Source organism: Eleginops maclovinus, chromosome 20 (genome assembly GCF_036324505.1).
Source record: "Eleginops maclovinus isolate JMC-PN-2008 ecotype Puerto Natales chromosome 20, JC_Emac_rtc_rv5, whole genome shotgun sequence".
In the NCBI taxonomy this organism is placed as follows: Eukaryota; Metazoa; Chordata; class Actinopteri; order Perciformes; family Eleginopidae; genus Eleginops; species Eleginops maclovinus.
Genome location: NC_086368.1, coordinates 3,473,334 through 3,488,559, shown reverse-complemented (window position 1 = coordinate 3,488,559; position 15,226 = coordinate 3,473,334). Strand labels below are relative to the sequence as shown.

At 43.1% G+C, this 15,226-nt stretch overlaps 1 protein-coding gene across 3 annotated transcripts in view; it reads right to left on the bottom strand.

The window, feature by feature from the left end:
* setd5 (SET domain containing 5) overlaps window positions 1-14,498 on the bottom strand; it is a 29,116-nt gene extending 14,618 nt beyond the window's left edge. For all 3 annotated transcript variants that reach the window (XM_063910387.1, XM_063910389.1, XM_063910388.1), the window contains exons 1-2: window positions 14,051-14,498; window positions 1,618-1,873 (exon numbers count right to left, since the gene is read on the bottom strand). In XM_063910387.1, coding sequence (XP_063766457.1) covers window positions 1,618-1,688 — 71 coding nt within the window. In that variant the 5' untranslated portion in view covers window positions 1,689-1,873; window positions 14,051-14,498. The remainder of the gene's footprint in view (window positions 1-1,617; window positions 1,874-14,050) is intronic.
* Window positions 14,499-15,226: the final 728 nt, after the last annotated feature.

Genomic DNA, 15,226 nt, shown 5'->3' with positions numbered 1-15,226 from the left:
AAGACATCAATCAGTCACTAGATGGCAGCACAACCCTGAAGTAGTTCTTCAGCCTGGGAGAAGAGCAATGTAGGGAATGGAATGTGGGACGCCATTATGTAATGCACCTCATCCTGCTCTTCAGCTGAGCTTTGTCCAGACGGTGTATAAGCTCACATTTACAGCCTTGTTCCCATTACAAAATGTTAATAAACATTTGAAACCCCTCGATTTTGTATTTCTAATAAAATATTGTTCATGTCCCTTTGGAGTAAGGCGGGGGGTGGGGGGTCCACATGACTGAGGTCCACACAGACCTCAGTCATGTAAGCAGGTTTACCTGCAGAGAGGTGACAACTGTTCTTACTGTGGACATTTCCACAGACACTGCCACCACAAAGCTATGCTGGAGATATGATACAAGTCTAGCTCCCTGTCACAGAGAACAGCAATGATCACAATCATTTAGAGAAAAATAAATATTTACAAAGATGATGATTAGTCTTGAGAGGGGATTTCCCATCCGCATAAAATTAGCCAATTATAACAAGACCACTGAAACCTTTATTCCCATATAAACAACTACTTGTTGTTTCATTACATGTGGCATAAGAGATCTTTGTGCAGGGCAGTTCACCTCGCATCCGTCAGACTTCTTAATATCAGAATTCCATTATCAGTCCCACAGGGGAGAATTTAAATAACAAGTCATTTAAAATGAATCAGAAATACTTTTACAATGAATGACAACAATGGATGGAAGTGGGTGGAAGTTTGAAGTGACTTTGGTAGGGTAAATATACCAGGTGTAGCATTTTTGTTTTGAGTTCACCCTGAGTGGGAGTTACAGCTCTGAGTTCAAGTGTAGCCAGACGGACTGAAGCATCACATCCTGTACTTCCTTCATTTCTGTCTGCTTAGGTTAAATGTTGGACTTAATCTTGGCTTTAATTGTGGACTAAAATTCACATTTGTTTTGGTCTCTACAGCAAACTGCTTACAGGATGTTGGGAAGCATATTCATCAAAACCCAGGGTGCTACACTTGTAGATAAAGGTGTCAAAGGGGAGTTCACCAACAATGTGTGGACATATTGGGTTGCTCTGGAAAAAACAGTTGTACTACTATATCAACAATGTATAGGATGGGTTGAACCCTATCACCACCACAATAACTCATGCTAGTTTTCATTAGCTGGGACACCCTGGGAGCTCCTCAGAAACCACTGGATGTTACAGACCAAAAACCTGTAATGCAACGGGACACGAAGGTTCCTCCTGATAACTCTGGCCTTTGTTTACCGTGGCTGTTGATTATTTTTTCTTGAACCTGATTGCTTAGATCTGAGGATGTTTCAACATCATAAAAAGAGTTCAGAAGAAGAGTTCATAAAAGGTTGGAAAACGACTTGCCGTAATCACAACAGCAGGTCAAAGGTAAGGTGGTGTTCAGTGTCATGGGAAATTTCTGTTTCTTAATCCAACATTCAGGTTTGTTTGCTTTTCCAGTCAGATTTATTTTTGTTTATTTGGCTTCAAACTGCGTTACACATTCAGGTGGTGCAGGCGATCTGGTTCAACAGGAAGTGTGATAAAAATCTATGACACGTGATCAAGGTAAGCAAGGCTGAGTACTCACTCTGATCCAGCAGCCATATCTGAGTAAGACGTTTCAGGTGTGGTGACTCCCAGCGCGATTACTATGCTCATGACGTCCGGCACAGCGACGCGTGGGAGGGGGGGAAGAGGGGGAGGAGGGGGAGGGGAGGGACAGGATGGGAAGGGGGGTGGGGGGAGGTGTGGAGAGGAATCACAGGGTCCCGAATGCAGCAACAAACCACTCCAGAGGTGGGGCGCCGCTGAGCCGTAGCCCACGGCTCACGGTCATGGGGGACCTGAGGAGAGGGACACAGACAGATGGAGCATCAGTTACACACACACACACACACACAATCTGAAATGACCCCGAAGGAGCTGCACGAGAGGACGCACATCTCTTAATGATAGGGACATCAGGCAGACTTTAATCCGCCAGCACCCGACTATAAAGTGTGTGTGATGTCCCTTTGAGACGCTCATTGTCCAGAGGATTCAGAGCAAGCACATTGTTATCTGTGTATCTGCGTCAGGCCTCCTACACACTCCACTTCATGTCCCCTATTCTGGACCTCCAGTATTTCCAGCATGAGAACATTTCTGACACAGACCACCTCCTGTAGTTTGCTACGTGTGGGTGTGTGAAAGAGAAACTGATAATGTTTATGCAGCGTGCACAATTCCAACAACCTGGAGATTAAACTACGTGTTACCCTATAACAGTAGCAGTATTCAGAAAGGTCAGCAGTTGTTCCTGGGCTTTTGCTGCTATGAACTGTCCAAATGTTTGCTCTGAATAAAGGCTTTTGGCTCTTCTCTTATATAAGACAGGCAATCTAGTCACCTTCTACTTTCTTTGTAACAAATAGTTGGTTGGTAAATGACACAGCACATATTGGTAACCTAAAACAATGTTGTGCAAACATATGAGGAGTAGAGCAGGATAAAGTTGAACAGGACGGGTGAAAGGTAGAAAGAATGAACAACAACAGCATTCCAAAAACTACAGATATTTATGAACTATTACAGTTAAAATTCCACATAATTTTGAACCAGAAAAACAAACATCACATAGGCTAGTCAGACCCAACTCTGTTTGTGACAAACAGAGAATGAAGGTGTGTGTCAGGTGTCCTTCACTGGAGGTCAGTTGACCAATGACGAAGGCAAACCCTCTTTCCATGCCTAATGAAGGACCAAATATGCTGACTCATGTTGACAATAAAGACTTTCACGTTAGAAGCAGCAGAGATGTCCATAATGTGTGTCAAATGATAACTGCCTGTGTATGGGAGGATAGGCCTATGGCTCCCAGCATGGAGAGGTACTGTTTTGTTTGTTTCAAAGAACAGAAAACAACAGGGGCTTTTTGCCTCCATTAGGATGCAGTAATAAAGGAAACCAGCAGGAGGCGCCTTCCTCCAGACGCCTAGAGGGGTGAGTCACCCAACAAGAGGCCCACCCCTCTCATCATGTGACCACATTCTGCTGAAACACTGACCCACACTCCTGTGCTCTCTCCTCCCTCTCTCTGCCTCCCTATCCTCCCTCCCTCTCTCAGTGAGACCCAGAGACAGAAGCCACGCTGCAGAAAGAGGAACGGCCCTCTGTTCACACGCTGAGGAGACCATTTGGCTTACAGCAAGGTCAACCCTCGGGCAAATGCGTGCTAAAACGTTACCTCACTATTCACCAAACTGAGTGAATTTACCACCACTGTACACATCTAAAAAAAGATCCCCCAAAAATGAGCCCCAACAATATAATACTGATATAATAGTACTGGTAAGGGACCAAAGGAACCCGATTAGATGACATTTTGAAAATGCGGCCCTCACTCTCCAGCACCGGGGCAACCACAGCCAGGCCGGGGACTTCCAATAATGTCAAGGTCAGTTCAACAGCGCTCCCTGACAAACAGTATCCAGCTGGAGACACTCACTGGGAGGCAGCAACAGAAATGTCAGCAAGCTGTTAGTTACAAGGGCGAAAGTTTTTTGAACACCTTTTAAGATTTTCACGTCAGTCAATATACTGTGTTCATAACAACCAATCACATTAATCTCCCGCCCCGGACACACGTACGCGGGATTTGATTGGCTGCCGCTACCGTCGACGCTTGAAAATTAGAATTTTTCTCAACTTTCACCGCGAGCAACGCAACAAAAGCGAAGCAACAGAACCACAATGCAGTTCGGCAAAGCCGGACGTCACCCAATTCAAAGTGAATGGGAAGGTGCGTCAAGCGTCAACGAAACCGAGCGGACGAGCCGTTATAGAGCCCTTGCGATGCTAACTTGCGAGATGGCCAGAAGGAAAAAAGTAATTATTGCACTACTCCATGGCCTCAATGGAAAACACTGGTGAGGTCATACCGAAGCAGATTATGGTAACAGGAAAATAATTACGTTTTTGGTAACTGCTACTCTTTAATTATGACTCATCAGATACATGGAGAATAGAACTGAAAGGGGCCCTGATGGAGTTTGTAATATAGCTGAAGACATGTAGATCCCATGGAGTCATATCCGGATCCCTTTCCAAAACCACCAGCTCTTTATTATCCCTATGATTGCTGCATCACAGAAATAGCCACCTCACTCCTAGCAAACTCACAAAGGGAGTCACTATTTGGGCCTCTTCCAAAAAGAACCAGACGGTGAACTAGGAAGGTAAATTCCTACGAAGAAGGAAAGCCTTTCTTTACCTCCACCTCCTCCACCTCCTCCTCCTCCTCCCCCTCCTCCTCCTCCTCACTCCTCCTCCCAACCCCCACCCGGCACCTCCCTCCCTTCCTGGTTCGTTCCTCTGGCCATGAATACTGGGCTCAAATTACCAGCAGGCTCAACAAAGTCTTTTCACTACCACCAGAACAGAGGCCATTTTGGAGACAAGTCCAAGGGGGAGGGATATACAGACAAAATGAACAGCAAAGGAGACCCTCTCTCACATAACTCTCTCGCCACTTCTTTTTTTGTAATACAGACATCGTTAGGCGCTTGGTTGACGTGCTGTTTTACTATCCCCTAACATCTGAATGTATCTCTGGGTTAAATCAGCAACTAAAATGAATATAGAGTGGACAAAACATTCCAACCCTGAGAGCATATGCACAGCAGATCAAAGGCACAAACAGACAAAACCACACCTCGTCTGAGCAGACCTCAGAACAGTAAGTTCTATATGTGTTAAACAACATACTGAAAGAGCACAAATAGAAACATTGTGACCCGGTGAATTACTCAAAGCAATGTCTCTCCTTCGCTCCTGAGGTCATAGATGGGATTATTACAGTTATGCAACACTGTGCACAATAGCAAAAATGTGCAATGACTCAATTGTTCTTTTTATACGCCGCTATGACCACATTTTTTTATTGCAGATTTCTAAGATTAGGATTGAAATAAAAGGTACTTTGCATGATCTTGAATTCCAATAAGCCACAGCTTGTTTTCTTCACCAGCTTTAAGAAGCAAGAGTTACATTAGAAATGAATGCACATACTATTAAATACTTTTTCTACAGATACTAAGGCTACTTTAGTTAGGTACTTAGTTCTCTCTTTCATTTAGCTTCATTTTCATTTTGGTAGGAGTGGTCAGTCAAGTTCTCCAGTCCAATTCTTTCAGTTAAACATTTATGTTGAACAAACTCAATGACAGCGTTGGAGTTTGTGCAGGTTGGTGTTCATTTAAAGATTAAAGAGTGGTGTTTTCCTTGTTGGCTTTTCTTGGCAGGGAAAGTGACAATGTAATGTATGAAAGTTTTGGTATATTTCTAGCGCTGCCTTCGACTCAAGATGTTTCTAGTCGACCAGTAGCCGTCATTTCCGGTTGCTAAATAGACTAATCATCGCATGTATATGATATATTATAATTATTAATGTTATGTGTTCAATCCTTCTCCCAAAAAATGTTTCAGTTTCAAAGGCTGAGAAAGAAAAATTAAATAAAACAGTAATAATGAACCTTTGAGATATAAATGAAATCTAAAGTGCATGAGTCACAGCACGGACGCAGTGCTCCACCCGTCAGACGTATACACAGCAGTAGCTCATGTAAGGATTCTTAATGTGTGTCGGAACAAGCAGCAAGGACACAAGGAACATTTAGTTCTAGTTTCTATAGTTCATATCTGAATACTACAACCCAATGAATAGAGGAAACGGAAACACTGACAAATATGCACAAATCCCTCCGCACATTACGCCCTCATCGTTGAATGAATGCTTGAATTATAGTGTTCTGAGGTCAGATTATTATATATTTTGAGGTCAGATTATTATTATATATTTTAGGTTTATATATGTTGATACAGGGCTAAGCTGCTGCCTGACTCACTGCTGCTGTTTTCCTCCAAGTCGGAGAAAGGAACACACGTTGTCGGTGAGAAGTAAGCTCCGTCTTTTGTTATGATGCCATCACTGGGGAAGCTGCACTCTGATGGCGTGGATATGGAGGCGACTTTTTGCCTGCCGAGTTTGCATGTCACCGTTTGGGGCTCGTCCTTTACTCGCTCAGAAAGATCCACACTTTGGATTTCCTGCACGAGAAATGAACTGGATGACCTGAATGAAGTCTGGGGGGTTTCCAGCTGACGCATCAAAGCACACACAGCACACATGGAGTTGTTTTCCTTCGACTAAATTAGTCTTTTAACATTTAGTCGACTTATTCGGGGCGGCTCGATAGGAAACTTTAAAGGGGCGCTTTGAAGTTTCCCTTTAAAAAAGGTAAAGAGATCGATAAAGGCACCTGTCACTCAGCAACTTCCATCAGAGGTTCAATGACCCTAATGAGCGTTTAGACATCAGGAGAGACACTTCTACTATCTTCTGTCTATACTATCCTACATTCACTGTAAAGGAATAGTATGGGTAAAAGAATGTGTTACTAAAAAAAAAAAGAACTGTACAAATCGATATTGATTTGCATGCTGGACGTCTGCATTGAAAACTGCATCTGAATTTCACCATTTGAAATGTAATTCAATTAGCTTGGGATTGAATTTGAATAAACTTGAAACTTCATTTTTAATTTTGTAATGATGGGACAGTTAATTTATTACACACACACTATAGTAAATAAATAAATACACAGTTTTAACTATAGATTCATATAAAATGTATTTACATACAATTATATTTCCCATAAAAAAGAGCAGTTAATTAGAGTTCTTAGAATGAAAAATGGCAAAGTAAATTGTTATTTTTCATAAATATATTCACCCTAACGTGTGACAATGTTATGTAGTTCAGTTATCAGTTATCCGATTAGTAGGTTTTGATTGTGTCAATCAACAGGTCAGTGGTCTTTCCACATTTAGCTTCAAAGTGACCGCTAGATGGGACACACACACACACACACACACACACACACACACACACACACACACACACACAGACACACAGACACACACAGCTCGCAGTGTCCACCTGTGCCTCGCACAACCTCCACAACACATCCAGTCCAGTGAGATTACACCCACCCCCTCAGTCTGCCCCCGCACACATGCTAGCTGTAGGAAGGATATGAATATCAGCCATTCCCCAACTCTGCGCAGGTCGAGCTGCAGAATCAGAGCGCCAGGAAATTCAAGATGAATAACGGCCAAATCAAGACAAAAAGAATACACAGCCAGCGAGAAAGCAAGGCTCATTATAGATGTTATTACACACTCAACCAAATATATAAACAACACCACAAGGAGGTCAAACCACACCCCTACTCACACACACAGATACCCGAGGTCAGAAATCACCCTCACTATTAGCCTGGTGCAAATGTCACAAATGATACACATACAGCTAGATGACGATATTTAGTGTGTGTCAATGTCAGAACAGGGCCTTGATTAAAAACGTTTTGTTGTTAAAAATATAAACAACAACAAGATTGCTCTGCACATGCTAGTTATGTGTGTGTAAATCCGTCTTACCATAACACGTGATTTTCTCTTTGCTCACTGTGAGGCCTTGTGGTGAAACCAGCTAGTTAGGTTTGTTTCTATGGTAACATCCCCAGCTTTCATGTGAAGCTTCATACAGTTGTTGGTCAGCAGCAATCAGGGTCAAAGTTGAAAAATAATTGTAATTTGGACGCAGGGCTCAAGTACAATCTTAATGCAGCGCAGAGGATCGACCCTCTGCCAAGAAGCGCTAGTTAGATGATGCAAACATCTGGCACCACAGTAAGAAATCTTATTGTACTTTAAACCTTAAAAAGGGTCCGTCTGAGGCAAAGGATAAAAAAGACATCTCACTATAATGACGGACACACGTTCCAGTCATCGTTGTGTTTCCCTTGAACATCAGATGGACAAAGAGGAGAAGCAGTCCGGCAAGGGTGACGTTCTTGTACAAACACCACTGACTATAAGCACTCTCTACAGTAATAGTGGTGTCTTCCTGATTTTGGCAGCTTTTCCCTGGTCGATTTACAGAACTTTTTAACAATCTATCTATACTAGGCCACTCCCCACTGGGGGGGCGTGATGAGTACAACAACAACAACACGAGGAATGCTAAATACCTTACTGCAAATATTTCGCATCAAAACTATTCCTACTAGTAGCAAAGCTATTTGGCAGGAGGTTAACACTCGCCCTATTAAAGTTTCAAATAGCCAGGCAGTAGAACAACTACCAGGACCCTATTGACCCAGAGCGACATTGAGCAGTCTGGAAGTAAATTGTTGTATAGCCGTTTGATTATTATTAATTTTAGTGGAAAAAGAGGATTTGGTAACATGCCTTTGTCAAAGTTGAAAGGAGTAATAAAGTTTTGATTGGGAATACGCCCCTTCTGTGTTTTGTTATGTTAATGTCGGATATGTCTAGTCTGCACATTGCGATTGATTAGGCTAATGCCTTTATTCGCAGTGTGATGATCAGAAAAAATGTTAGAAAACTGTTTTGTGATAAAGTATTAATGATAAAAACAACAGTTCAAAAATGATATTGACACGGAAAGATATGAAAAAAAGCTGTGATGCTTTCAACTGTAGCAGGGACAGCGCTGTTGTGATGCTGAGCGGTCGGTGTACTGGGAGCGCAGTGTGGGTCGCCATTAACACAGCAATGTCCAGTTGCCTGAATAGACCGGGACCAGACTGGGGATAAGGGACACACAATGGAGAACAAAGGCCAAGTAGGTACTATCAGAGGGGTGGGGGAGAGAGCCGTGGACAGCAGGGACAACGCCACACAAAATCAATCATCTGTTTCAGAGCAAACAAGCCCACAACCATCAGTTTGAGGCTCGCTTACATATGAAGAAAAAAGGAGGGCCAACATAAAAAATAGTGTTGCCTGATTGACTTTCTACTGACTTTCCATTTCCCTCTAAAGGAAAGCTAAAGGCAGGCTGCTTTCAAATAACAAATTAATCCTCATTAAATAAAAATGTAATCACAACCTAGCCTCAAATCTTCATTGTTGTCCATTTGAGATTTTAGGTAGACACTCTGGCAATTGCTGTACTCCCTGCAAGCCATGTTGTCTTCCAAATATGGGGAGGGAAGTTTTCCAAGGACAAGTCTAAAACAGCCGTCTCGTTAGATAAGCTCGTGCTCTGGCATAACATAAACCAGAGACACCCTGTGCCTGTCACACGTGGTCTTCATGACAAACACGTTTACATGACATTTCCTGGCCGACTGTGTAATCAAAAGTGACAAAAAGGCTTGTCATGGCTCCACCTCCAAACAACATTAGCTACACAACAAACATATTGAGACTAACCAATAGGAGATATGCAAGGTGTCGCACAAAACAAAAAGTCACAGAGGATTGGCAGCCATTTTGAACTGCTGTAGGGCTTTAACAGATCTGATCCGACTGTTGCAGGGTCAGAAGGATACAAACTCAACTGAAAGACCTTCAGGAAAAAAAAGTGTAAATGAGTTGGTGTGTCTTCCCAATAAGAACCATTTGCTCAAGGTGACAGAGCAAGGCCCTTGTGAAATGGAAAAGCCCGGCCAGAGTCACTTGTTCCCTCTTTAGTTTTTTAGCACTGCTGCTGTGCATTACAAAACAGGGCAGCGGTGAGCACGTTGGTGTCGAGTGGCTTGACTTTGGTGCAAACGCTCTCCTGGTTGTTTTTCTTCTGCCCTGCTTCTTATTTGCTCTCTTTTCCCCTGACAACACCCACTGAGCAAACACACTTGGAAATGTGCTCGCAAATGTTGCAATCTAGGTTTCACCTTGCACAAAGTATGTGGTATTCTCGATCATTATTTGGTCTCCTTAGTTACATGAGAAAAAAGAGACGCACAGGAATGGGGGAGAGGGTCTGAGAGGAAAGAGAGAGGAATGTGTCGAAGTCTAAAATGTCTGCCTTGAGTTCTAAAAGGTGGACAGACCACTGATTATTACTGAGCTTTTTTCAGGCTATATGTTCGGCCAAGTATCACAAGAAAGCGAGACAAGCAACGTGACAGTGAGAGAAGGAAAAGGAAATGAAGGACAAAACATAAGGGTGCAATAAAACAAGAACAGGAGAGAAAGAGAGAGAGGGCGAGATGGAGAGAGAGAGATGATTACGTAGATTGCTTCCTCCTCCTCCTCCTCCTCCTCCTCCTCCATTATTCTCCCAAGAAGCATTGCTTCTCGGCACGAAACAGAATTAACCAGCACAGCCCTCTGCAACACTGATCCCTCAACGCAGAGGAAAGGCTGCGCCCCATTGGAGCAGTTCCAGAGCTCCTGAACCAATAGGACCGCACCGAAGAGGCAGGCGTCAGAGTGACTTGTTTTTAACCCTGTTGTGAAAGTCGGACAGACACACAACACACAGCAGCTGCAGAGGGGAAGACGCAGAGAGGGCTAGGTACATGGCCTGCTGCTATATCTAACCCAAATAAAAACCCAAGGCAGCATTTACCTCAAGTCAGTCTCTCACAGAACAGAGGAAACCAGGGAATACATGATACATCTTTTAAAAACATTACTTCTCATATACAAAGAAAACAGTAGCTTAATGTTTGATATAAGTCTGAGAACATGAGTTGCTATAAGCTAATATATTTTAGTTAGTACAATTCAAGATAAAATGCACATAGTTGATTCTGTCAATTTAATAGGTTATATCCATATACGTGTAGACCCACAATACTGGCTTGCACAACACGCAGGAAACCTTTTTAACATATCAATAGCTACACCTGCCCTCAATGCAAGGATACAAAGTGTCATCAGCATGCAAATGAAAAGCTAAAAGGACAGGGTTCTCCCCCTCCCCTTTTCCTCACAGCAACACCCCCTGCTCCCTCTTTTCCGACCGTCTGCACCAAGACAGAATCCTGTCTTCTCTTTTTGGAAAACAGCCAGTATCCTGCTTCACTCTGTCTTTTACAAGCAGGAACACCAACCGGGATTAAAATTCTGTTCCGAGTATGATCCAGATGTATTAGAATACAGCGCTGACACATTCTAATTGTGTTTTCAAGGGCATGTCACCTTACAGTAACATTTCTTAGTTTGTAACCACTGTGTGAATGTGAATGAGAAAGACAGGCTTTAATTCCTTAGTAAACAAAAAACTGGGCCAGGCTAACCTTGTGTGTCCAAACATTCCTTAGATCCACAATATTTTAGAGGCCCATATTGGGAAAACAAGGGTACATCCTGCAGACAGATCTCACACACACACACTAGTACAGAATCACTTTGAAAGCAGTCCTCTCACCGAACGTTGTAACCCAACACCCACAACACATGTATCTCACTCCAACACATAATCTGAAGCTGCCTGAGAGGACTTGAAAACCAACATGGCGGGTCAAAGCAGCAACAAGCTGCCAAGCAATTCATTCTTTACTTTCCCAGGGTGGCAGGGTGAGTTAAAAAGGCACTTCAGGGTCAGGGGGAATGCTGTGTGTGTGTGTGTGTGTGTGTGTGTGTGTGGGGGGGGGGGGCTCATGCTTCCAATGGTTCTGAGGGGCCAGGTTTGCATGTTGCAGCCCACACAGTCTATTAAAAGATGCGAAACATATTCAGAGAATGTCAGTGCAACCAATGAAAACAAGGATCAGTGCACTGCATTATGGCTTCCAACACGCATCAAGATCAATCCAAATACTTGGTGCCCGCTGAATGCTCTCGGGGCACAGGTGAAATCTTTGTATTCATGGAGCAAGAAACACATAGATACTTAAGGCTACTACAAATACATGATTTCAATCTCAAAGAGTTGTTTATTTTTGGGTGGTTTGATTATCCTTGATAAGTAAACGTATTACTTTAAAGTGAGAAAATATTAAATATGACTAACCGGTTCACCCTGCTACCAGATATTGTGCAGAAAGGAATTTAACCTAAATCAAGGAAATATTTCTAAATACAAACTGTAATACGTTTGGAGCTAAAATGATGACAGGTACGACACAACTATCCCTGCAGAGATGTAATCACACATCCGTGCGCACATCAATTGACGTAACCATGTCCGATATATTAAAATGAGCTGGTTCTCCGTGTGCTCGCTGTGTACCCGGCTCCGGGCTCCGCACAATGCAGGGCTGCGCGCTGCAGCTGAGGGGAGCACAGCTACTCAGGCGACAGGGAGGGCAGCCATTAGTGTTTGGAAAACGCGGGGTCCTAATAAATATATAAACTCACAAAAACATAACACTAGGCGCTTTCTAATCTCAGTGCGTTCCCTACTGCCCTTTCCCAAACGAGGCTGGCTCAAAGGTCTCGGTGTTATGTTTCAGCTCGGAATGATTATCCACTATATTTCGGAAATGACAAGGTATAACTCAATATTGAGAACTAAACTTAACCTAAAAGAGGGGAAGGAAGGGTTAAATGTATCATTCTCTCATATCAAGACAAGGTCTAAATAATGTGAATAATGTAATGCCACGCAAGTTATTTAAAAACGCATCCGATTCGAGGTCTCTAACTTGCTCGAAACTTGTGATTGCTGCATTCCTATTCAACAATGCTATTCACACGTTGAAATAAAAATGGAGGCTTAAAAAGGAAACAAGAGCTCCCTTCTAAATACCACCCATTTCTCTTAACCGCCACAGAGGCTGGGGGTTTGTAGGTGGGGGAGGTGAAGAAGAGCAAGTCACTACCCAATAGATCTGGTTTTCTGATTGCTGAATACAAAAACACACAGGGAAAGAATAACAAGCACAAATAAAGAAAAACACAGCCCAGCCACAGCTCGATTCACACGCCTGAGCGAAGTCAAGAATGTTGCCAAAGACAGAAGCATAAACATGATGTAGTCAAACACCACCATGATGCAGACACCATAATTTCTTTAAAATAAACGTTTAAGTCAAAAAACCCTCTGCAATAATAGGTTCACTATAATAACTCAGGGATAAACTTAGCAATGGGTTCATGGAATGTCTGCAGAAAAGAAGCGGTTCAAAATAAGGAAACAATCAACTGGAAAACATCCAAAAAAGTTAGCTTAAAGGCTAATATAGCATTTGTTGCCTATGGCTGGTCTGCTAACCAACACAGCAGCTGGCGGCTCAGCTAACATGAGTCGTCAATAATGATCTAATTGGAAGTTGCGTCTTGGATAACTTGGAAAATTCGACAATTTTGGCGTCCCACACAAACGTTGAAGACATTAATGTCGAAAGGACAGTGCCCAAAATATGTTTTGGCATCCAACTAACAAGTTTCCATATTATCTTAACGATACTACCTGATACTGAACTTCCCTGCCAAAAATATGTCTGTTGTACGTCCAACGCACTTCCAGGCTCAATTCAACCTAATAACATCTATGCTACATTTAATTAGGGACATATGCTGTGCTGCTAGAGTTGTTTGGTCTGTGTAACGTTCGGGTATGTTTAGGCTATGCGGAGACACATTGTCGAAACTTGCTCCATAAAAAAAAGATTAAAACATAGGAAAACACGACACAAATCTGTAGCTTAGTGGGTTTGTGGCAAAAAAAGGATATCTATTTAACGTGTTTTGTTCGTGCAACGTTATAACCAAGTGTGACTGGTTTGTTCCTGGTATGAAAACTGAGAAAAACTGAACTGCAGGGACCCTGAATGGAGCAAACGTTAAACGAGTCAAACTCTTGAAAACTTGCAGAATGGTGACGAAAGCTTTGGCAACATGGTTGCTTAAAATACTGTTTTAGCATTAGCTATTATAACACTATCAGTGTTGTGGTTTCCCACACTAACAAGCTAGCCATCAAAAACAACACGAGGAGCTGATCAAAAAGTCATGGAAGATCAGCCCAGACACAGAGCAGCACTGCAGGCACACCATTAACATGGTAAGCATGTTAGCAAGTCACTTTAAAGTGTAAAGATAACAAGGACAACCAACTTGTTTTATTAAACTTATGTGGACGCTGATGAGTTAGCCAAGTTGGTTAGCTTCATGGCTACGTTAGGGGGACTGAAAACATGATCAATACTTGTCTGTAAATGGAAGCAGTAACATAAATGGCAGTGTTATATGAACAAATAATCAAAAATACTCACCTAAAGAGGCATTCCAAACTTGAACAAACGAGGCAAATGCATATAGAGTGGGAAGTCCTTAGAGTATCCCAACATCAAATCCAACCAGACCAGTAGGCCTGCAGATCAGCCTCGGAGTCTCCTGTATCCTTTACCCTTAAAAGTAGCTCCCTCTCCAGGGGTAAGAAACAAACTTCTCAGCGTCTCCTATGCATAGGCGGAAAGTTAAATTCCCTGTCCTTTTCAGGTGCACTGCATCCATTGAGTGTCTATTATAGATCCCAGGTGGATAAATCCATGTATTTTAGTGCATTGTATATATACAGTCGCTATTTTTAATGGGGTATATGCTGCTGTATGTGATACAGGGCTCTGATTCTGTCTCGGGTCCTTACACTCGCAGAGGCGCCCATCCCCCTCCTCACCGGCATCGACCGCGGGTCCCAGCGAAACTGACACACAACCACGCCACGGGGTTTCCCTGGCGACAATGCAGGGGCTCGCTGGCTGGGCGGCCCTTGCTCCGATGTCCCGCCTCTCGCTAATGATTCGATAGCATTGTGTCAGTCATGTTACACACGACGTATACATGCAAGTCTTTGGGTAAATTACAGCGTTGACGTTTTTTCTCCGCCAACTACGTCAAACGGGGCGGGCTCCGCTTTGAGGAGGGGTGCGAAATTTCAGTTCCATTATGATATGTGTATACTGGTGGCTGCAAGCAGGGGAGCGAGAGCTGCTGGATTCGGAAGACGCTTTGACACCCAACAGAGGATCTGTGCCTTCCTATTTTCTGGAAATGATCGTTATAAAATGAGAAATGCCATGGGATTTATTTTAATTCGTTAGTGGGATTTATGCTTTTTATTTGAGGGTTGTGTGCATCTATGTAACATGGAAGGAGCTGTCACACCAATTCAGAGTAGCGAGCGTTAGCTACACGGGGTCTCTGGGGCCCAGTTCCAGGGACACCAGAGGCAGGGTTGGCCCAATGGGTCAGCCCCACCTACCGAAACGTCAGATGAGTGGAGGATGAGGTGTCGCTCTGTAGCCACTGAGGGGTTGGCCAGGGAAATTGACCAGTGCTCCTGAGTTGCATCAATTTAAAACTTCTCCCTCCTACCTCTGTATCGAAATAAGTCTGTTCCTACTCCCACACTATGCCGACATACTGAACAAGTTACCGACACAACGAAA